The sequence below is a fragment of the Periplaneta americana genome, chromosome 9, assembly GCF_040183065.1.
Source record: "Periplaneta americana isolate PAMFEO1 chromosome 9, P.americana_PAMFEO1_priV1, whole genome shotgun sequence".
Lineage (NCBI taxonomy): Eukaryota > Metazoa > Arthropoda > Insecta > Blattodea > Blattidae > Periplaneta > Periplaneta americana.
This window is the reverse complement of record NC_091125.1, coordinates 146,210,457-146,236,219: the sequence shown is the minus strand read 5'-3', so window position 1 is coordinate 146,236,219 and position 25,763 is coordinate 146,210,457. Positions and strand designations below refer to the sequence as shown.

The 25,763-nt window shown below is 35.8% G+C and overlaps 1 protein-coding gene and 1 pseudogene across 1 annotated transcript; one reads left to right on the top strand and one right to left on the bottom strand.

The window, feature by feature from the left end:
• Positions 1–8,766: 8,766 nt before the first annotated feature.
• ATPsynF (ATP synthase, subunit F) lies at positions 8,767–19,811 on the bottom strand. Its single transcript, XM_069836096.1, has 4 exons — positions 19,653–19,811; positions 19,424–19,522; positions 12,105–12,221; positions 8,767–9,061 (listed from the first exon to the last, which is right to left on the bottom strand). The coding sequence occupies exons 1-4, from the start codon at positions 19,729–19,731 to the stop codon at positions 9,030–9,032; spliced, it is 327 nt and encodes a 108-aa protein (XP_069692197.1). The 5' UTR covers positions 19,732–19,811; the 3' UTR covers positions 8,767–9,029.
• A 1,366-nt stretch (positions 19,812–21,177) lies between these two features.
• Positions 21,178–23,418, top strand: LOC138705699 (serine/threonine-protein kinase PLK1 pseudogene; annotated as a pseudogene).
• Positions 23,419–25,763: the final 2,345 nt, after the last annotated feature.

Sequence of the window (25,763 nt, the reverse complement as noted above, 5' to 3'; positions counted from 1 at the left end):
ACCAACACTTGTTTAGCTTTACACCTTCTTCCTTGAGATTAAAGTTGTTATGTTTATAGATTTCGATCGCGGACCGCAGCGACAACAGGCCTCGCCCCGCTAGTTGCACTATAAATACGCCTGCACAACGAGCCACAGGATCAGTTGCCTCAGGTACGCCGAGAAGAGTTTTGCGACCTCGAATACCACTCCACTGAAGATGTCTGCCGCAGTTGCAAACGAAACGTCCGGTAGAAAACCAACCAACAGACCACGGCCTCTCAGCCCGAAAAATGAATCTAGATCTATAGACTCCAGCCATGAAAGCCTACACTACACAATTAATAGTGTCATATACATTTGTCAAACATAAATACATCAAACATCAAAATGACGACCATTAATAAAATATTCACGTGTATCATAAAAAAATGTGGTAGGTAATAAGCCAAATGCAGATTTTCTTCTTGATCACAATTACTTAATGCAAAATCTATAGAGGTGTGGAGCTGGTGTTCATAATGAAACATGTCCACCATAGTACATTTTTTAGATAACAGATGGAACAGGCAGTTCTTTTATTCTCTATTTGATAATGTTGTACTCCTTACATATTGCATCAAATCCCCTAGTTTCTAAAGTGCAAAAAGGTGTTCTTTCTATTTGTAATACGTCCACTCACTGCCATGACTCAAACAATATGCAAGATGTTCTCGTCAGCCAATCAGAAGGCTCCATAGCAGCTCTCTGCATTCTTTCTAATCAAAATGGACTATGATAAGGACCCTGTTGTTGTTGTTGGAGAAAAAATCGTTGATTCCAAAAGAACAAAGTAAGAGTTCTAAACATTCTAAGGAAAGGTTGGATTTTTTAATAGGAAAAAAATTCACACTAGGAGAGCAAAATGTTTTTATGGTCTTCTAAAAAAAAATAAACATTTACAGACACATCCAGTCTTTGCTTTGATATGCAGCAGGTCTAAGTTCTATCCAAGACATCTATTCAGGAAGTATATTGTAGCAGGCAAATTGTATTTTACAACATTTGTATCTTAGACATGAAAAAACGAATTCGTAATTGCCTTATTTTATGTTTGAACAGAACCAGAATGTGTAAGACTGCACTAAAATATTTTTAAATTGGCAAAACTTCATTTCTCACACTAGTTTATTAAACTGTGTCGGACTGTAAAGAAAACAACTATCGCAATGTCCATATTTTATATGTCGTACAATATTATAGTACTGTAAAATTTTAATTTTCCTACTAATTTTTTCTATTGTTCTATTAAAATTATAGCATACAGCCTATTAACCTGTTGTATCCTATAGGATACTTTGCGAATATAAGGGTTAAGTAGTTCTTTCTTTCTCAACTGATGTCGCATATGGTCAAATCCATTTCTTGACAATGTGTTATATCTGTCCCAGTATGCAGTTTGAAATATTATATGCTTATATTATGAGTTACATGAATATAAAACTGGTATGTGCCATATCTGTCGCAGTGAAATAAATGATCCAGTCATAAAGTAATTTGTCCAAACATTTCTTACAAAAAGTAACATGTCCAGGTTATATTTCATTACAAATCACAAAAAATAATCTTAATTTCATTTTATGCATATAGGCTACAACAGATTTCTGAACACAAAACAATACATTAGAATATAAAAGCAAACAATTTTGTTGTATAGTTTGATAATAAAACGTTTTTCGCCATTTATGAAAAATTGTTTATGGTGGACATGTTGCATTTTGAACGCCAGCTCCAGCCAGCGCCAGCTTCGCGATTTTCAATAACATCACTTTAAAGCTTGAAGATGTTTTAGTTAATCTGTAGAATAGTAAAGGTTTTCTGTCCAATACAATAATGATAATAGTAGCATCTCACTTTATATTCATCAATCTTATCTTTGATGAACAAGAGTGACTCAAGCACATAAAGACAAATCACAATTAAAACAGAGTGTCCAGAAATTAAGTATCTATTTTGTAGAAATACGGCATTTAGAGGTAAGATGTGTATGGTAATGAATTGCAGGCACACCGTGTATCGATACTGTATAGCTGCTGCTGGAGTATATGAACTGGCTTTCTAACAGTTTCACCAGTGTGGTAATGGGTTGGGTGAGCACACATCCTTTGTTAAATCCACACACAAAGAAGTCACACGCTGCACGAAGTCCTCATCATGTAGGTGGTGTAGAACCTGCTGGTGGTATGGATTCTTCTTCAGCATGAAGAAACACCTATGCACCATCGAACGAGGAATGTTCAATTCTCGTAAAAAACACCGCACTGCTTTTCAACTAAATTCGATGGATAAGGTCTACAATGTTCATTTATTCTTAAATAAATCGTAATTCGAACAGTTTTTTGGTAATTTTAGTATCTTATTTACGTGAGCAGAATTTCAAAAGACTATAAAAATTACCATAATGTAAGGAAAGACATTACTTCTCTCAATCTTTTTAATAGGTTTCCTTACTTACAAATGGCTTTTAAGGAACCCGAAGGTTCATTGCCGGCTTCACATAAGCCGCTGAAGAATTATACATTAGCACTCACTCTAATAGTAACAATAGCCACCTGCTTAATGAACAATATCCAAATTCAAATAACCCACTGTTTAAGATTATACAGAAGTAACTTCCAATCATCTACTAGTCTTCTCGGGTATGCAGTTTTCTTTGTAAGCTACTTCTTAATGTAAAGGTCAGTCGTGCCGCCGCTCTCATGAACTCCAGCCAACTCTTTCAACTTCTTGTAAGTAACATTCTATATGATCTTAAATAATATTTTCAATAATTTTGTTCATACCACCCTTTGCTAATTACAGGGCTTTATCCTGTCACCATTACTCGGCAACATGGCCGCCCTATTTGTAGCATCTTTAATCTGATTTCGAAACTGTTACCGCAATACTAGAAGAGATCTTGCCGTCCCCCTCATCATACATGTTTTCTACTATACATCATTTTCTACATACAACCTGGTGGCTGCATCACTCAATTTTATTAACTGTTTTAATTTATATCCTACTTTTAACGTTGTTTTAACTAGCTAAGACCAAGTGTTCATTTTGTTAACATGCTTTATTCGACCTGAAGATGCCAATATAATTGGCGAAAACGTTTGTCATTAAAATATATGTAATGTTACTTTTTGGTATAACAAATTTTAATGTATTTCTCACTGTTAAGTATTGACTGAATTAAATTCTTCTATTAATTGATATTGTACTTAACGAACCAATATGCCATTGAAATTCACATAAGCCCGCCATCGGTCCCTATCCTGTGCAAGATTAATCCTTTAATAGGTTTCCTAGATAATTTAATACATAAATGCTCAACATGGGGTTCCCATGCAAGTTTTCAATCAATTATAATACCTAGTGATTGCTAACAGTATTAAAACATGAAGTAAAAACCAGTTGTGTTTTGTTTTCTTTCAGAACAAGGCCATTTGCATTAAACCAAGTCTTTGCTTCTAAAAGAAATGACCTTGATTCAATCTCCAGCTGGTAAGAGTTCTTGTGATGATTAAGTATCATAGTATCATTAGCACAAAGAATAACATCTGTTTGAATGTAACAATAGCTAGCCTATTATTAATACCAATTGGTTCAGAATAAGTTTAGCCCAAGGACAGATCTTTGTGGAACACCATGTTGTACACTTTTTGTATCAGATTTGTCATTATATACCATACTTTGTTTATGATTAATTAAATATGAAGTGTGAAGTGACAGTTTTATTCATTCTTAAGAAATCAAAGTACTGGTATTTCAATTTTGTTATTAAAATATCATATTCGATGAAGTCAAAGTTACAGGTGAATGGAGAAAATTACACAATGCAGAACTGCATGCATTGTATTCTTCACCTAACATAATCAGGAACATTAAATCCAGATGTTTCAGATGGGCAGGGCATGTAGCACATATGGGCAAATCCAGGAATGCATATAATATGTTAGTTGGAAGACCTGAGGAAAAAAGACCTTTGGGGAGGCTGAGACGTAGATGGGAGGATAATATTAAAATGGATTTGAAGGAGATTGAATATGATGGTAGATCCTGGACTAATCTCGCTCAGGATAGGAATCAATGGCAGGCTTATGTGAGGGCAGCAATGAACCTCCGGATTCTTTAAAAGCCATTTGTAAGTAAGTAAAATGGAGATCGATTTTGAAAATGTGTTTTTTTTTTTTAATTTGAATAAGACGAAAACCATTCACCTGATCATAATGAAACTTATATGCAAGAATACTTATAGCAAGGGGATGAAGTATACAAAAAATGAAGTCTCTACCTTAGAAATTTTAGAAAACAGAAATTTCACCTATCACATCCATTAAATGAAATTAGAAGATTATTTTTCTGGTTTAAATAAAGAATTAGATATTATTATTAAGAACCATACGGCTTTATTTCTGTTCAATGAAGATTCAATAAAATTTAATTATACCTACATAAATATTCACTTTTAAGATTGTAATTAATACCAATCTTTGCTGCTTTATGTTTAGTCATTACCAGAGACCGGAAGTCTAGGCATTACGAATCATTAAAATAGGTAGGCAAAAAGACATCATAAATAACTAAAATAGGCAGGCAACAAGACATTATAAATAGCTAAAATACGCAATAAAAGGCAATTACAAAACCTTGCACTAGACTCACAACCTTGCACTTTCCACAAAGGGATTTCGGCAGCAAGAAAACCTTTACATAAGTCGAATGCAAATTGAGATTTTCGACTCGATGTTGCAATTACTGTTGGAAGCAAAGAAATCTTCTTCCCAGTAGCCTTGGAAAGTGCATTTTTGTGTTTGGTTGCACTGATATGTTGCGATATGAAATAGCTAGCTACAACAACGTCGCAATGAAAACTGAAAGAAAAATAACGTTAGACCCGCACTCATTGTTGCCTTGTCAAATAAACACAAGCGATAATTAAAACGCTTACTGTTATACATTTTTGCACAGCAGCACTCATTGTTGAAAGAGAATATGAACTGAGTGAAAGACAATAATATACATTCGGTGAAGTTACTTTCATTGTAGCAGTTATAGAAATAAATTAAAATATACCTGTTGGCAATTTTTAATAATAAATTAATATATAATAGATAAATAATCAAATAAAGGCAAAAAAAAAAGCATAGGCATTTATATTAAAAAAGGCAGAAAAAGGCAATATAAAACTGTGACGTTTCAATCACAAAGACATAATTCGTACAGATTTACTTTCAAAATGAAGATAAAGTAGCGTGAAAATTAATCCGAACAACGTAATTACGTATGCAAAAACACTCAAACGGGATAAAAAAAAGGATCTAAGACATACCTCAGCAATCTATGTGGTCTCCCTTGTTCCTAATAACAGCTTTGAGATGATTTGGCATGGATTCCACTAATTTCCCACAAATATTCTTCATTTCTTCATCGCGAAACCATGCACCAATGAGGGCAGAAATCATCATCTCCTTTGTAGAACAATCCATTTTTTGCATTCTTCTTTTGCAAATTGACCACAAGTTCTCAATGGGGTTGATGTCGGGTGAGTTGCCTGGTCAGGGGAGTACCTGAATATTCTTCTTGTTGAAGAATTCTGTAGTTTTTCGAGACATATGGATTGGTGCCAGGTCTTGTTGGAACACACCTCTGTCATCCAGAAATGATTTTTGCAGCTGGGGTACGATTCTGGTTTCCAATAAGTGAATATATTTGTCAGAATTCATCATTCCCTTGATAGGTATTAATGCTCCAGGCCCTTCATGTGTAAAACAACCCCAAAACATTACTTTAGTGGGGTATTTGGGTGCTTGTTGGAGATGAGTTGCTGTTACTTTTTCGGATCCTTTCCGTACGTAAGAAACACGGTGGCCGTGGACCTCAAAATGAGACTCATCGGAAAAAAGTACATTCTTCCAGTCATTCACTGTCCAGTGTTGATGTAATTTTTCCCACATTGAGCGTTTTTTGCACATAACAGGGGTTAGCAGTTGCTTCTTAATAGGCTTATGAGCCCTTCGTCCAGCTTCCAAAAGCCTACGCCGCACTGTTGTGACATGAATATTCGCCCCAGTGGTAGCCATTAACTCGCGGGTTAAGTCGACAGCAGTTAGTCTAGGATTTAATTTACTTTTCCTGACAATTAAACAATCATCTGCAGGTGAAGTCTTCCTTTTCCGGCCACAGTTTCCTTTTTTCTGGGGTATGATGGATCCAGTCTCCCTGTATCGTTTTATGATCGAATTAACAGTAGCCAAACCGATGTGACATTCTGCAGCAATTTGCCTCTGTGTCATAGAAGAATGCTCTGCTAATGTTATAATTTTAGACCGTTTTCGTGGAGTTGTATCCATTTGTGAAGATGACAGAATGTACACAGGATTGCAGTATTAAGTCTTCAACACAACTGAAATGCTTATAAGTACAAAACGACAGGCAAAATGTCACATATTATAAAAAAAATGACAGACCTTCAACAATGGAATTACACATACTACAGATGTCAATTAAAGCGGTATGAGCAGCTGTGAGGCCAACAATGACAGAAAATGTAAAAATATGTCGTGTTCGGATTAATTTGCACGCGACTGTAGAATACAAAGCAAAGGTTAACTTAAAAATAAAGTGCAATTTAGAATAAATGGTTGTCATTCTTGAAACATAAACCAAGGCACTGTCTTCCCTATACTCGAATTCATACAGAAAACATTTTCGACAATAAAAGAAGAAAATTAATATATTGTACTCTTTTCACTTATTATAATAAGATATTGCAATAAAGTAGGGAAAGCCTATTATGCCCCATATCCATGAAATAATTGAAGACCTCCCTCAAATAAGGGTGTAACCAACAAATCTATAATACACATGGCAATAATCAATCAATCAATCAATCAAAGGGCATTATGGAGCATGTCGACTACATGTCGATTTCACTCTGTTCTGGCTTTTGCTAGTTCCTCCCAGTTGGTAATTCCAATTTCCAAGCATTCCTTCTGAATTTCGTCTTTCAATCTACTTCGAAGAGTGGTTACTTTACTTGTTTTATTCTCTCGAGTTATGCAGATTCTATTTCCAAGTTTTTCTTTGTTATTTTATGCTGTTTATGCATAGTTATAATGGCGACTAAATGGAAGAAATTAACTATTGGACAGAAAGTGAAAATAATAAGGGATGTCAAGGCTAATCTTCAAATAACACTATCATATATGACAAAAAAGCATCGTCTGCCAACTACTTCATTATGGGGAATACTGAAGAAGAAAGAAGAAATTTTTAATACGGAGTTTCAATGTGATTCAGGTTCAACCAAATGGAGAAATATTTGTGCCTCACCATTTGAAGAGTTAGAAAATATTATGAAAAGTATTATAAATAATAATTATAGGCCTAATTAAATTATTATAATGTTTGGTATATAAAGCCCGGTTCAGACGGTGCGTGTTTCTGTGATGGATTCCAAGGTGGCTGCACGGATGGGTCACCTGCGTGATCACTCACCGGAAGTAATCCGCTCTGGTGGCCCCGTGGATAGCTTGCTGGATTTCGAGGGTAGGTTCCTTGCTATTTTTCGTGATGGTTTGCAGGCTGGAAACCAAAGATGATCATATAATATCACCTCTGAAACCATGTCACCATGTTCGTTGTTTTCCAACTAAACCTGTTTTTTCTATATTCTTTGGTTTCTAAGAAACAACAATTAAATATCGGACTTTAGCTGCTTTGCACTTATGGCTTAATTACCTTATTACGACATTTACTACTGTTAATGTAGGACTTTAGTTGTTTTCCACTCACGGTTTAGTTTCTTTTTGACCATGAGTGTTGGCAACAGATGAAGCAGCAGATGATTTTCCAATTTGAACTGTGAAAAGAGCCAGCTCCGTGTGAACAACTACCATCACCGTAGGCAACACGGGAGCCAGCCAGTCAGCATGCAGGCTACCCATCCGCGCAGCCACCTTGGAATCCATCACAGAAACATGCACCGTCTGAACCAGGCTTAACACACGTTAGTATTAGTTATTTTAGCCTTTCTTTCCCATTGTTTGTAAAGCCCCTTTTAAAGAAAAAAAAAAGTAATCCTTCAGAGACTGTTAAAGGAGATTCTAATGTATGTAGGCCTATATTTAAATTAAGTGTTTAGTTCATTCTTATTTCATTTTCAACTATGTACAATATATCGTCTATATAAATATTGAATAGTTGAATTAACAAAATCCGTCCAATGGCATGCAAATATAGTTATTTATGCAACAAGTGGATAATCTTGATGATTGTGACATGAATGAATGTTTGTTGCAGGAACGATAGTGAGTCCAACAATTTTCACGAGTGTCATAATAAGATTATCCAGGAATTGGATACAACACTTTATGGCATATTAGCATTATACATTGTAGGAAATAAATGATGAAATAATTCGGCATGCATAGCTGACAAAGTCTTCATATATTCGTACCGATTAGTTGCGCCTGGCATTGGCATTGAATACAGAGAAATGGATGACCTTGCAGGTCCAAGCGTTCTGGTATTATGTCATTGCTATTATTGGCACGCGTGCCATAATAAGCCAATTATGCACAATACTGGATGTAGTAACAACCTGTTTATAATGCTAGGACGGCATAAACAACATTTTCCAAATAAGGGAACTGAAAACGTGCATTGTCTGTGAAAATCTCCATACTAATTTCTTACATCATAAGGGCTTCCTCTTTATATTTTGCACACTGAAAAAAGTAAAAAAAAAATGATATATAATTATCTAAACTGAAATCCTAAACCATTTATTACATACCAAGTTCTTGATCTACACCACAACATTCTCAATTCCTGTTACAGAAAATTAACTGTGCTCACATCTTTAAATAATGACAACTGGGATATTACCAATTCCCTCGTAGGATAGCTATTGTTTTATTAAATTACTTCACTCTTACAAGAAATTAAACGTTCTTCAAACCAAACAATCTACAACAGGATCAATCGCGATCAACTGTACACAATCTAAAGATTCCAACAGTTCACCAGTGGTACTTGTAGTTCCTGTGGTGCTCTGAAACAAAGGAACATAAAGTAATAAGAATTCTGTGACACTAACAACAACTACTTCCTCATTATATTTTTTGTGTATTTTGTAACAATTCAATATCTTTATCATGGTATGAAGGACATTGCTATTCATTTTATTTAAGTATTATTCAAAACCCATTTTAATGGAGGAATCCAAGCAATACACAGCAATGCTGATATAACTTTGGCAGTTGCGAGCGTCGTTAAATATAAAATAATAAAAAATGTAATTAAAAACTGTTATTATACCTATTTGAATTTCCATAAGCATGGAAAAGATTTATACATTTCTATAAATTCTAAGAGAAATGCATGAGAATAGTTCCTTAAATCTGAACTTTCATAGCTTGCCGCCATTTTACTACAGACAACTGCAAAACGTAACAATGAAATCTCGACTAGACACTCGCAGTATCGTTTGTTTCTATGTTTACTTCTTCTGCTGCTTAATTCAGAGAGCACTACAACTGGAAAATTTTAAGCAGTCATAGAAAGAAGTCTGGAGACTTATCTCAAGGTCAAAAACCTCGATACTTTTCGCCCATACACGAGACTTGCCTGTGGATTTAGGTCTGCACAGACTTACCTCCAGGTAAGTCTTTGCATGTCTTCACAGTATAAAACTTTATGTTAAATACGAGGCGCATCCAGAAAGTAAGTTTCCCTATTTAAAAAAAAAAACACACACACTTTCAGGAAAACATTTATTGGCAACAGGTACAGCAATGTTTCAGCTATTTTTCAACATAGCCACCATCAGAATTGAGACACTTGTCGTATCGTGGGGTCAACTTTTGTATCCCTCTGTCGTAGAACTCTGCCGCCTGTGAATGGAACCAGCGTGTGACAGACGTCTTCAGCTCTTCGTCATTGCCAAAACGCTCACCGGAGGACAGGAATTTCTTGAGGCGCAAGAAAACGTGAAAATCGCTGGGAGCAAGATCAGGACTGTAGGGTGGATGATCAAACAGCTGCTGTGCACCGAGCCATATGTCGACGAGCATTGTCATGGAGGAGCACAACACCTGCAGTAAGCATTCCACGCCTCTTGTTTTGAATGGCATGGTGCAATTTTCGCAGTGTTTCACAGTAACTGTCAGTATTCACTGTTTCACCTCTTGGAAGGAAGTCAATGAGCAGAATGCCCTTCCTGTCCCAGAACACCGTGCACATCACTTTCTGTACTGACAGCGTCTGTTTGAATTTCGTCCTGACCGGAGATCCACTATGCCGCCAATGCATTGACTGCTGCTTGGTTTCCGGGGTGAAGTGCGAAATCCAAGTCTCATTGCCCGTGACGATCCTGTCTAGGAACTCGTCGCCGTCATCGTGATACCGTTGCAGAAATGTCAGTGCTGCTCCTAAATGTTGCATTTTGTGTTCACAGGTGTCAGGTTTTTCGGCACCCACCTGGCACACACTTTTTTGAACAGCAGGTGCTTAGTGACAATCTCATGCAACAAGGCTCGCGATATCTGCGGAAAATGGCTGCTCAGCTCCGTAATCGTGAAGCGACGGTTCTCCATGATGCACTGCCGCACCAGCTCAACACGATCATCATTGATGAGGGATGGTCGCCCACTGCGCTCTTCATCATGGACACTTTGACGACCTTCGGAAAACTGCCTACACCAGCGACGCACCATCTGCTTACTCATGATGTTCGGCCCATAGACCTGACAGCTGCCGATGAATTTCAATTGGCGCAATGCTTTGTGCATTAAAGAACTTTATCACTGACCAAACCTCGCAGGCAGCGGGAGAAGGAATAAGAGCTTCCATTTTGGACCACTGCTGCCATGCTACTGGCACCAGGCGGCACCTGTCCGGCTGGCATGATTGATACGTCATAGATCTGTTACGCATGCGCAATTGACACGGCTAATTACGTTTACTTTCAAGGGGAAAAAATCGGGAAACTTACTTTCTGTATGCGCCTCGTACAATAGAATTAAAAAACAAATGACTATAGACGAAACAAATTTAAAATGTTAAATACTATAAAGCAAATGAAGTTACATTTTAAAATGTTTACGAGCTGAACTAAAGGGAGGGGCTAATCATCCATTAGCACTGGCCAGCTTGATGAGTTAATGACGGAATTTGGTATAATTTTCCTTTATTCAATACCTAATTCCCTCTTTACCCTTTCCTATCCAGTCCTGTGACTAAACTCTTACTTTCTCCGACCCCAACGGCATTAGAGCATTCGAGGCCTAGGGGTTCATTTCCCTTTCCTTCCTCCTCTTTCTACTTTTCTGTTCCTAGTGCTGACCTGCTATGGCACTAAAATCGTCCTCCAGTGGCTTAAGGAGGGAAAGCTGGTGATCAACAAGATCTCCCAGCTAGGTCCAATGGACCCGTCGACCAACAGCAGGTGTGGTCCTCCAGACATTCTGGGGGTTGTGTGTGAATGAAGTAGCCACCAAAACGTTAAAATATGGTGTTCACTTAAATCGACTACAACTTGCCATTTAACTCCAATATGAAATGAGTACCATTAAGGTAAAATTATCCGGAGGTAAAATAGTCCCCCAATCGGATCTCCGGGTGGGGACTACTTTAATGGTACAGAATCAACTAAACATGTTACAATGGAATGCTGGCGGTATAACAAAATCTGTGCTTCAGTGGCTGGTCATGATAATATCTTTGAAAAATATTGGAGTGCAAAAGGTCAAATGACTTTATTGTCAAACGCCTGGCATTAGAAAACAACAACAACAACATTTTAAAATGTCATTAAATCTTTTCAATCTATTAAGATAATAAAATAGTGGTTCAGGAATGTTTAGTTGCTTAACATTTTTCCCTATAAAATTTCCTTGTAAAACATACAGGAAAGATCGCATTTAAAAATAAATAATTGACTTCTTGTGTTAAATTCCCATGTATGGTAAACTGTATTACACACGTTTCAATTGAATATGCCAGACTAAAGATAAATTGTAATTAATCAGAATACACAACTACATATGAGATCTGCCTGCATGCTTTGCTTACAGAAACAGAAGAAAAATACTCACTAGTTTTTCCATAGTTTATGAAGTAGAAAAATGCCATTGATGCAGCTACAACCTGGAAAAATGGAGCAACGCCTGCACGCTTGGGGTGAACATACTTGTGCTGCCATCTCCACCATGCTAAAACAACAACACTTTTGCCACTTTCTATCTCATTCACAAATATTACATTTGTGAGTTATGAAATTATTATTAAATTCAACCTGATTACATTGTGCAAAATGTTTTGGTTTTTAACGTAGGCTATGTGGAAACAACCTTCATGCTAGTCTCTTTATCCCTTCATATGAGGCGTTCAGAGTTGAAGTGGATCAAGTCACAAATTTTCATTAATTGAGTTTAATTCATTTTCTGATTATCTGAAGTTGCATCTTTTTTCAGCAGTAATGGAAAAAAATGTTATGTTTTATTTAACGACGTTCGCAACTGCAGAGGTTATATCAGCGTCGCCGGATGTGCTGGAATTTTGTCCCGCAGGAGTTTTTTTTACATGCCAGTAAATCTACTGACATGAGCCTGTCGCATTTAAGCACACTTAAATGCCATCGACCTGGCCCACGATCGAAATCGCAACCTTGGGCACAGAAGGATAGTGCTATACCAACTCGCCAACCAGGTCGACTGCAGTAATGGATCAAGTCTTAATTCCAAGCATTCGCCGGTAGGTGACACCAGTCACTTTTGGCTCAGATTATTTGTTCACGATGTTCTGAGCCATAGTGGATCAAGTCACCAAAGCGTTGCATCAATTAACATCACAATTGTTTATATTTTACAAATCTAGAATTTAAAAATAGAGCAATAAAATTACTGCTAGCCAAATTAGATAATCCTCTAGAGCAAGTTAACTTTAAATCCTGTTATCTCAAAATCACGTTTCATGGACTTGATCCTCTTCAGCTCTGAACGCCTCACATGTTGATAACACAACTAGTACATGCTTGGCATATAGCCTTCCTACTCTATCAGTAATTCAAAATTAATCATTTTCATTATATATACAACATAGTATATACAATATAGTAAATGTTGGAACGAAGTGAATATAAAACCAGAAAACGAAAGCAATAACTTGTATGAAACATAAAAAAAAAGAAACATGTTTTAATGATATAGTTGTCATATTTTTGCAATCTCTCTACACCTTCGATTATAATTTCTAATTTTATTTCATTTTGTTTTGACTGAATGTAATTATTGCATAACGTATTTAGTATTGTTTACAGTCTATTAATTAGTGTATTTATATTGTAACTATGACTCATGCCTACTACTACTTCTTTAAAATTGTGGTGTATTATCTCTACATAATGTATTTCACATGTAACAAACTACAACCCTAATATACTAAAGGGTAAAATAGGGTTTCAATATTTGGATAATAATAATAATAATATAGTTGTAAACGTTGTTTATCATTAATGAAGAAATAAGTTTTTTTTTGTTTATTTCAGTAGGTTATTTTATGACACGTCATCAACATCTTAGGTTATTTAGTGCCTGAATGAGATGAGAGTGATAATGCCGGTGAAATGAGTCCAGGCTCCAGCACCGATAGTTACTCAGCATTTGCTCATATTGGGTTGAGGGAAAACTCCGGAAAAAAACTTCAACCAGGTAACTTGTCCCCACCGGGAATCGAATCCGAGTCACCTAGTTTTGCTGTCAGACGTGCTAACTGTTACTCCACAGGTGTGGACAGAAATAAATAATAAACATAAGAAAAAATTCTGTTGGCTTAAAAATGAATTAATATCATATTGACTTAAATGTTGCGTTTAAAACTTGTTTCAATTAACGGATATTTTTTAAAACAATTTTGAACACTATATTTAAAAGTTTTTGTTTTAAACATGCCAACCCTGCTGATGAAAGCATCACTCATCTGGTGGTAAATGTTGGAACGAAGAGAAAATTTGCTGTGGTATCTATCTCACTTTCTCTGAAATCCAACACACTTACAAATATGTATTTACACAGCCATAACAAAAATCACTGCCCACTTTCAACTACACTCTTACATCTGTCATTGAATTGTGCTGTTTCATCTTTCCCTGCGAATTCATTAATTTCCCTTCAACTTTCTTCATTACTACACCAGGAATTTCAAAAACCATTTCTACGAGCGTGAATAAAAAGTAATGGCAACACTGCTGCTATGTCAGCAACGTAAGTCAGCCTTAGGTTATTGTGGAGCAGAGCATGGAAGGTCAGACAGCAAGTGATATTGGTTGTACAATATCCAGACAGTGAGACCTTAAAGTACACGAGGATAGTGCAAGCATCCTAACGACATGTTTACGAAGCTCGAACAACGTTTGTGGACAAAAATTGAAGTTGCTGCACATAAGATTGTTATCAGGGACTGCATGAAGCATGTGGTAATGCAGCATTGTCATATCGCACGGTGGTGTGCTGGGTTAAAGCGTTTCATGAAGGCAGGGATGCTGCTCAGGACAAGCCCTGTTCAAAACAACCCCAAAGTGACGACCACACTATTCAGTTTCTTGCTTCCTTGCTAGACTTGATCACTAGAGCCCGGATGTTTGGCAAAATGCCTGTTTTACTAGGTGCAAGTGAATCATTATTTTCATAGTGCGTTATATGGCAGTAAAAATTTTTAATAGCCTCCCTATCGATATAAAAAATGAAACTCAGAACATAAGGTTATTTAGGGCCAAATTAAAGAAGTACCTAATTTCTCACACCTTCTATTCTGTAGGTGAATTCATGACATTCAATAACACTTCATGAAATTGATACTAAAACTATGTGTTATACTAGTAGACTATATTGTAAATCTCGTCTGTATATATATAGTATATATTTCATCTAGACTGTAACTATAAATTAAGACTTTATAATAATATTAAGTTTTTTGACTTGTTCCATATTCTAGCTGTAAAGCAATGTATGAATACCATGGAATGTTAATAAATACAATACAATACAATACAATACAATAGATATAAATGTGATTTGGGGTAAATCAAAGTGATAGGGCCAATTTTTATTTTGCCCTTTTCTTACTAATTCAATAATAAATGCCTCTTATTTTTGTCCTTTTAAGACAATATTTCTTGTCTATTTGCAATTTTATAATCAATTGTAATGTAATGTGTATGAAATTTAAATATGTGGAACAATGACTCGCTTTACTAACAATAGTAAACAAAAGTAATTTATTTCGGTGCTTAAACTGCTAATAATCGTGCTAAAATAACATCTTATCTTCCTCAACTTGGTGAGGTTGCCAAAAACAAAGAATGTTAAACAGTAACATTTAAGATGTGACATTAAAAATGTCTTACAAAAAATGTTTACAATAAACTGATATTTATGGTAGATAATGTTTTAAAATAAAGAAAATTTGCAGTGAAATAAAAAAATACAGACAAAAAATAAAATAGAATGAGAAAATTCAACTGTAATTTGAATTGAAGTACATGTGTCGCCATAAAATCTATAGAGAACCCTTCAAAACTATCACAGAAATTTCCTTGTTGTTGTTGGCACTCAAAATTTATGACAGATGGCAAGTGACCTACTTTCGCTCGATTGTGAGTGACCTATTTTGGTTGGATGGCAAGTGACCTACTTTCCCTAGATGGCAGGTGACCTATTATCGCTCGATGGCAAGTGATCAACTTTTGCTCAATGGCAAGTGACCTACTTTCCCTCGATGGCAAGTGACCTACTTTCGCCGGATGGCAAATGATCTATTTTTGCTGGATGACAAGTGACCTACTTTCCCTGGATACCAAGGGACCTACTTTCGCTGGATGGCAAGTGACCTATTATTGCTCGATGGCAAGTGATCAACTTTTGCTCAATGGCAAGTGACCTACTTTCCCTCGATGGCAAGTGACCTACTTTCGCCAGATGGCAAGTGACCTATTTTTGCTGGATGGCAAGTGACCTACTTTCGCTGGATGGCAAGTGACCTATTATCGCTTGATGGCAAGTGATCAACTTTTGCTGGATGGCAAGTGACCTACTTTCCCTAGATGGCAAGTGACCTACTTTCGCCGGATGGCAAGTGACCTACTTTCCCTGGATGGCAAGTGACTTACTTTCGCTGGATGGCAAGTGACCTACTATCGCTCGATGGCAAGTGATCAACTTTTGCTGGATGGCAAGTGACCTACTTTCCCTCGATGGCAAGTGACCTACTTTCGCCGGATGGCAAATGACCTATTTTTGCTGGATGGCAAGTGACCTACTTTCCCTGGATACCAAGGGACCTACTTTCGCTGGATGGCAAGTGACCTATTATCGCTCGATGGCAAGTGATCAACTTTTTCTCAATGGCAAATGACCTACTTTCCCTCGATGGCAAGTGACCTACTTTCGCTGGATGGCAAGTGACCTACTTTCGCTGGATGGCAAGTGACCTATTATCGCTTGATGGCAAGTGATCAACTTTTGCTGGATGGCAAGTGACCTACTTTCCCTAGATGGCAAGTGACCTATTATCGCTCGGTGGCAAGTGATCAACTTTTGCTGGATGGCAAGTGACCTACTTTCCCTAGATGGCAAGTGATCTACTTTCGCCGGATGGCAAGTGACCTACTTTCCCTGGTTGGCAAGTGACCTACTTTTGCCGGATGGCAAGTGACCTACTTTCCCTGGATGGCAAGTGACTTACTTTCGCTGGATGGCAAGTGACCTATTATCGCTCGATGGCAAGTGATCAACTTTTGCTGGATGGCAAGTGACCTACTTTCCCTAGATGGCAAGTGACCTACTTTCGCCGGATGGCAAGTGACCTACTTTACCTGCATGACACGTAACCTACTTTCGCTCGATGCCAAGTGACCTACTTTCGCTGGATGGTAAGTGACCTACTTTCACCCGACGGCAAGTGACCTATTTTCCCTGCATGACACGTGACCTACTGTCGCTCGATGGAAAGTGACCTACTTTCGCTGGATGGCAAGTGACCTACTTTTGCTCGATGGCAAACACCTCATGGCCTTGATTTTGTATAAAGCATTAATTAGGTCAGTAATACTGTATGCTTTTCCTGCTTGGGGATATGCACCTATTTCAGTTCTTAAAAAATTACAGGTTTTCCAAAATAAACTTTTAAGATTCATTAAAAGACTTCCCAGAATAACACCTGTTAAATTGATTCGTAAAGAACTCGAAATTTGAACAATTAAAGAATACATTTCTAGTCAAGCCTTCTGCACGTACACCAAGTCATACAGCAGCAACAACCCATTAACTTCTTCCCTGGGTATTTACAACCCTGCTTTAGATAAGCACAAACGATTTGCAATTGAAGACTTGAGAATGATAAGTGGATAAAGACCAAGACAGTAGTTTTGAAATAATCGAGAAAATCTATTTCACCATTTTCTTTCATCATTCAGTAAATGTCTTAATAGGTACCGGTAGTCACTGAAAAATGTTGGATGGTATTTTTTTATATTTCATACCATTAAAGTAAATATTAATTGAATCTCCAATGAATTATTAATAAAAAATGGCAATGGAGTTATCCAGTTCTTGCTCTAAATGAAAACACTGAATTTCTTTCAATATAAAATGACAAAAATGTGAACTTAAAACACTATCTACCTTAATAATTTTACTTAAAATGTGTTTTATCAAGAAGAAAATAATTTCATGCCATTATAGTAAAAATTAACTAATTCCCTTTATATTATTTTTAACAAATATAAGCAATAAACGTATCCAGTTCTCACACACAAAGAAAGAACTCAAATTATTTCAAGACAAAATGTGTATATCAATACAAATATTAACTTATTTAGCAACTATTAACTTAGTATCTGCTGTCAGGAAACATCATATTTATATGCTCGTCTTTACATTCTGAGTCCATATCTGTGTCCTTTTCATTAATATCCATACCTACTTCACGAATATGATCATACTACTGCTTGTACACTGAAGGAATGAACTTCTCAAGCTTTAAAACATATCCAGTTTTTTCTAACTTATTGGCAAGGCATCTATAATGAACACCGATCAAAATACCCCTCATTTCTCGTGAAAAATAACAACTGAATAGACTACAGTGGACTTTATGTTATCAGCAAACAGCTGGATACATTAATAATATTGATTAACTTATTGGCAATGGCAAATCATATAGATTTCCAGCTACATCCAAATTAATTTCCTCCACATGCACTTCTTTACTCAACGTATCAGACATGAGCATGTTCTGTGTCTTAGGCACTCAAATATTTCCACCTAAATAGGATACAAACATTTTATATTTCGATATTGTGAATTGCTGCTTATCATTCTTCATTGTCTTCTAAAAATTTTATCTAATGGGTTTTGAAATCCTTGATAAAAATTTGAGTAACACTGACGACTTCTAATTTCTTTGATGTATTTCTTACCATGCCAATATTCTGGAATAAAGATATATTCCTTTCTCCTCTTTAGTTTTTCAAATTGGCCGAATATTCTATCACATGGCAGGAATGCATACCCTTGTTCAGGAAAGTGATGTAGGCCTTCTATTTTTCTAAATTTTCCACTTGCAGTTAGGGTATACAGAAACTTCACCAAGACTAGATAATTGTGAATTACAGGAACTCCACTTTTTTACCTTTTTCAAAATCACTCAAAAAAACTGTAAAATGAAAGTATTCACTAGTACAAATAGATGTGATCACTTGGAGAGCTGTGGGCCCACCCAATCCGCCCTAAATAGGTACTTTATATACGAAAATCGTCGTCCGTGAATGAAGACTGCGGCCATATTTCGTTAGTTTGATAGTGGGTTTCAGTGTCGCCAATATAGTAATAATAGTACACACCTAATCTAACCTAACCTTCCACCTGTAGCAACATTCCTCAGTTTAGTATCATTTCGTTTGCGTGTATTGGCAACCCTGCTACTTGTATCCGGGGGGGGGGGGATCTAGTGGAAGTAGATCGTACTGTCAGGAAGAAACAGTGTGCAATATTCGTTCGGTGGCCGGTAATATAGGCCTACTCCACCTTGGCATGCCCAAGCTTGATAATTAATGAGATTTTTTGTGGAGATGTAATAGATCATATATGCAAGGCATAACAAAAGCCTGAACTAACCAAACCTAACCTGTCAGATTCGTATTATGCAAGGTGTATAAGATTAGTACGAAGGGAACTATTTCATCGCTAGTTTAGCCTGGGTTAGTTGAGGGGGTTATTCAAGTGAAATGAGGCCGAGGAACTGTGTAGTGTCAGGAGATATCGAAGTTTCACCTTCTATTTTAAGAATCTGTACATGATTACATACAATCTAACTGTGTTATTACTAATAAGTTCAAATTTAGATTCCACTTTCTTACCTCGACTAAGTGCACCAACCATAGCCTTTGGGTTTTTATTTCTGCGCCCAATCCATGCACCTACTTCACTAAGCTTAAGCTGTCCAAAAGGCGTATCGGCTGAAATTGAATATAAAAATAAAGGGGTAGTCATATTATACAAATTGTGTCGTCATGTGTGTACAGTAATTAATACAGATTACCGTTTCTTGAGTAAGGATAACTTTGGCATTATAATAACTTTACTTACGTGTCCCATAATAGCGGGCTGGATCATATGGCCCGTGAACTTTCGGGTTGTACTCCGCTGGATAATCTCCAAACGCCATTTTCTTCGGAGAAGGGCAGACGAAAGTCCTATGAACGTTTCCGCTTTACGTCACTTCCGACTATAAAACAGTACAGCCAATCAAAGTCCTTATGCAGTGCAACCACAGTCCACAGTACCAAAGATTACAGTCAAAGTGAAAGCCATTTTAGGTCCTAGTTTTAAGCGGCAATATCAATTTATTAAGCAAACGTACTTCAACTTTCAAAGTTTTATTCCTGTTACGTTTCATCTACATCTTAAGGAGATTTATATTAAAGAACCCTAATATCTTTACTCGCTTTCTCGCTGTTTCTTTTGAAAGAATTATAATGGATATTACTTTGTGATTAAATATTAGTCTATTGTTTATTTACATTCAGCTAGACAGAGCACACTGAATTATTGGATTTACATATCAACGTCAGGTAATTTTAATCACTTATTTAGTGACACTACGTACAGCGAGATTATCTAACGAAGATGGAATTAGTGATAGCGAAATGAGACCGAGTATTCGCATATGATTACTTGGCATTAACCTTGTAGTTGAGGAGAACTTCGGAAATAATACGGTACCTAATAGACCAAAACCAGTTCAAGCGTAATCTGGACACGCCAGAGTGCAGTGTCAGATCATGAGCCTAGCTCGCTGTCTCTACAGATAACTCTCTTTTTGGAAACAATACATTAATTAATTATAAACACATAATTTTAGAACAAAACAATATAGCCTATGCATTTATTAATTTTTCTATCATATTCTTGTGTTTGTGTATAAATTTCACTCGTTTGTCAACTCAAGTACCTATGATAACGAAACTGTCGACATGAATATATATATATATATATATATATATATATATATATATATATTATATCGCCATCGAAAAAAGAATCATTTTGTTCTAAGAATTTTATAACTATAACTAAAGCGTGACATTGCCTACAGGTACCAGATAATCAGAGTCAGGATGTACACGAGGAAAAGGAGAAACGACCGTTTTAAATTTCAATATAAAACAGATTAATAATACACAGTGTAACATAAAATCTTGAAATGCTTTCATTAAATTAATGTGACTATTCATCAAAACAGAATTTCTCAGAAAAGCAGGGTGAAACACCTTAAAGAACCATAAAAGAAATTACTGCATATAGGATAGAAACTGCGCCAACTTTAGGAAAAAAAGTGAAAACTTGGATAATCGAATTCAAGATTATCTCAAGAATGACCGGAGACCACGGGACAACATATCCAGAAACAGATATGCATTTTGCAATCAACATTGAGGAAAAGTAAGGCCGAAATAAAGCAATATATCGCGAAAGGCTCGTGGGTTAAGACGTTACTATTTTGCTTTTATTCCTACTCGAGAGTCGAAATTAAGTCGATTCTTAATCGAGAGGAAGTCGTAAGAGAACCAGAACCAGACCTTGAATATTTAGCAGGCAGTGACAGCTGACAACGAGCGAGTATATAAGAAAGATAATTATCATGAATGTACTGCATTTCATTCCATGATATCAGTTTCATTGTATTACGTTATAATGACCGAGAATCTAATTAGCAGGAAAATTCCTATCCCAGGTTTAATTGTTGATCCTACTAATAATATTAGGTACAAGAGAGATACGTTTTTAGGAAAAGGAGCATTTGGAAAATGTTTCAGACTTACGAACCTCAACAGTGGCGATGTATTTGCGGGAAAATTTGTTGCTAAAGAACTGTTGAAGAAGTATAATATGAAAGAGAAAATTATTCAAGAAATCAGCATTCATAGAACTCTTAAACATAAAAATATTGTTGGATTTAATAATTTCTTTGAGGATAAGGCATTTATTTACATCACACTGGAATTATGTAGAAGACAGTCAATGTTGGAGCTGCAAAAGAGGCGAGAGAAACTTACAGATCCAGAAGTTAGATATTACATGAAACAAATACTTTCTGCTGTAGAATTTCTACATGACAGAAATATAATACATAGAGATCTAAAACTTGGAAACTTGTTTATAAATGATGACATGGAAATAAAACTTGGAGATTTTGGACTTGCCACTTATATTGGAAAAGGAGAAAAAAGGTTAACGATGTGTGGTACACCAAATTATATCGCACCAGAAATTTTAGAAGGGAAAGGACATGGATTTGAAGTTGATGTATGGGCAATAGGCTGCATTGTTTTTATCCTACTTGTCGGTAAGCCTCCATTTGAAGCTGCAAGTATGAAAGAAGTCTACCGCAGAATTAAGCGTTGTGAATATAATATTCCAAGCTCAGTAAATACACACGCAGCATATGTTATTAGTAAAATATTTGTTAAAGATCCCAATATGAGGCCTTGTGTGAAAGAGCTCATTCAAGAAAAATTCTTCAAAGAGGGATTTATACCAAATTCTCTGCCTGCTTCATGTTTAGTAATGACTCCACAGTTTAATATGTCTATTCCACATGTGGCTACACCTATTAAAAGAAAAGCACTCTCAGATATCAGTAACTCTGACAAACCTGAAACTAAAAAGCTAAACAAAGGTATCCATCAAGAAAAGAGTACAAAAATAACTGCAGACAAGTTTCCTTCTCTTAAAGAATGTCACATTCTAAACAACTTGAAAGACCAACTACTTAATGTTCTGTACTCTAACCCTACAGTGAAAGATCCAAAGTTTTCAGAAGAAGCACAAGATCCCACTGCACAACCCATCTTGTGGATAAGTTCTTGGATTGACTATTCATATAAATATGGTTTTGCTTACAAATTGTGTGATGACAGCATTGGAATTGTGTTCAGAGATTCCACAAAACTGATCCTTCACTCTAATAAGTATATTATTCAATATATTGATCATGAAGGATTTGAAACATATTTCACAATCAGCGACTATGATGCAAGTTTAAAGAAGAAGATACAATTGTTGAATCTCTTTCAAAAAAGTATGGATTCGTTAATCAATACAGGATCTTCAAGATCAGTTAAAGAGTCTGATTGTTTTACACGTCTGCCCGTTGTCTGTGATTGGATTCGTTGCGGCACTTCTGTTGTGATACTACTTTCAAATGATACTCTGCAAATCAATTTTCTTTCTGATCATTCTAAGATTATTTTATGCCCGTTATTAGGTGCTGTTACATTCATAAACAAGAGAGAAGAATTTCAGACATTAAAACTAAATCTCATAGAAGAGTATGGATGCAGTAAGGATCTGGAGTGGAGACTTCAGTATGCTGTTCAGAAAATTGATGATATGTTGAAACGGAAAAAGGAGGTAACTTGCAGAAAGGAATAAGGAGGTAACTTCCACAAAGAAGCTAGTAAAGAACTGATTACAGTTGGGGTTATAGTTATTTATACATATTTTAGTGTCAGTTTTAATATTGTTATCTTTTAATTAATTTAAATGTTTTCATCGACATTTTGTAAATCATTCTGATGTAATAATTTTGAAATTTAATTATTTGCATTCAGTGTTGAAGGTTAAACATAAAGTTGTCTACACGTTTGATGATATGTTAAAATGGAATAAGAAGACAACTTGCACAAAGAATATTGTAAGAAATTGATTTATAGTAGGCTGATAGTTATTTATACATATTTTAGTGTAAGTTTTCATTTACGTTGAAATGTTTTCACTGAAATTTTGTGAATTATCCTGATATAATAATTATAATGAAATGTAACTATTTTCATTTAATGTTGAAGGTTGAAAATAAAGTAGCATACACGTTAACTTAATATATTTATATTCCTATTAATAATTCAGTAATGACTAATGTACTGGTACTTACAATTGAATGTTTTGAGACTGAAAAACATAACATGATTGTAACTTATTGGAAATAGATCACGTCACAAGGAAAAACAATTCCATAATATTAAATACCTCATTAGCTTCATCTCTTACCTTGAAATGCTGGTTACCTGGTGAGTTTTCATGCCTCCATAACTGTAATATAATCCACCTGTGGTAATCTGGCAAAATCAAGATGTCCAATTATATAGGCTATGGGGCATCTGTAAAGTGAAATTCATTATGCCAGTTGATAGGAAGTTAGGTAAGGAATTTTGAGCAAGAAATAGTCTGTGAATTTTTCCTAAAGCCTTCTCCTTCAAAGATATTCTTTTATGTGTCATTATATCTAAAACACTGGCTATTTCTTGATCTAATTATACATTTGTTTCTCTTGACTGTTATAATAGTCCACACCTGTGGAGTAACAGTCAGCACGTCTGGCCGCAAAACCAGGTGGCCCGGGTTCGAATCCTGGTCGGGGCAAGTTACCTGGTTGAGGTTTTTCCGGGGTTTTCCCTCAACCCAATACGAGCAAATGCTGGGTAACTTTCGGTGCTGGACCCCCGTGCTCATTTGACTGGCATTATCACCTTCATTTCATTCAGACGCTAAATAACCTAGATGTTGACACAGCATCGTAAAATAACCCAATAAAATAAATAAAAACAGTTATAATAAGTTTTTCTTATGTGTTTTTAGTATAAATAAATCACCAATTGAAAATAACTAAACTTTTCTGCTATCAATTCGCTCTTATTGCAAAATGCAGGAAATCTTTTTGTGATAGGACCAGAGAATGAGTTTTATGTGCTCGGTAAGTGACACAGCAAATCAGAACTCAAATTATCAGAGGAGTTTCTACTGTAATATATCACATAAGATATTAATTTTTATTTTCCTTCGTAAATAAAAATGAAAATATTATCTCTTTTCCTGATCACAGGTCTCGTATCTCTACTTTGTACTGATCTACTAGAGTTTCTCTGACATTAATGAATTTACCTCCAAATATTTTCTTGAGGTCCTTACAAAAAGCAAGTGTACTTGTATGTAATTAAAAATAACTACAGAAGCTTTCCTGACGACGTGATAATTCGAAATTTCTCGGGTTTCTAGCCAAGTAACAAGTTGTATATAATTTGTTGGTCAGACTCTCTATGCCCCATGAGGAACCGAAGGATAATATCACAGTCTCAAACGGACTTACTAAGTAATTTGCCTTGAAATACTTTTTCTTCTTTTTTTTGCAGTATCGGTACCTGTCTATAAATGTACTTGAATTCGTGAGTGTGCAGTCATCTTAATGAAAAAATTCAGATTGTTTTCTTTCTTCATTTGCACAAAAGGAATTGCAGTTTGTTCAATGGAGTAATGCCTCATTTCTGTTGATTTTTAGTTTCTTCGATAATCCGATAGATCTTGCCATCTAGGATCTCTTTTATGAACTTCCAGTCTTGTGGCATGTGTCTACCGGACATGGTAAGCATTTATAGATGCCTCTTCTTCACTTGGAGAGAGAACCTCAGTGGAATAAATGCTTCTCCTACCAAATTTAATTTTTGTGGCATGGGCCCCTTTTCCACTAAGCCCCCTCAATTATTTTAATATAAAAAAATTCAGCATTTTAATTACAGTAAAACCTCGATGTAACACACTTGAAAATTACGTTATAAGGATTTCCTTAAACTCATGCTTTCTAAATGAAATATTTACTCTATTTTATTACTGAGTATAAAGAAACACGACAGATCCACAGATCGTTTTACATGAAAGGAATAAAATTACTGATTCATAAGTGCCGATTTTGAAATATTGGCGGGGCAGGACTCTGTACAAAATTTCGAGAAAACTTTAATTGCTGTTCTCAGAAATTTTCTTACATAGCCTATTTTACAGAAAATAACATCATCTGGTTTTTCATATAATTACTCTTAGAAACTGCTTAACCCAAGATTGCTGAGAAGGGTATAAGAGTTCAGTACATCAGTTACTCATAGATTTCGAAAGGCATATGACTCGGTTAAGAGAAAAATTTTATATAATATTTTTATTGAAATTGGTATTCCCAAGAAACTAGTTCGATTAATTAAAAAGTGTCTCAGTGAAATGTAACTTACAGCAAAATCTGTATAGGCCAGTTCCTATCTGATGCTTTTCCAATTCACGGCGGGTTAAAGCAAGGATATGCACTATCACCTTTACTTTTTAACTTTGCTCTAGAATATGCAATTAGGAAAGTCCAGGATAACAGAGAGAGTT

Excerpts from the sequence above, each read along its gene's own strand:
- ATPsynF (XM_069836096.1), bottom strand. The coding sequence starts at position 19,731 with ATGGCGTTTGGAGATTATCCAGCGGAGTACAACCCGAAAGTTCACGGG. Across the intron at positions 19,523-19,652 it reads AGCCCGCTATTATGGGACAC|CCGATACGCCTTTTGGACAG; the intron begins GTAAGTAAAGTT and ends ATTCAATTTCAG. Across the intron at positions 9,062-12,104 it reads CATAAACTATGGAAAAACTA|AGCACCACAGGAACTACAAG; the intron begins GTGAGTATTTTT and ends CCTTTGTTTCAG.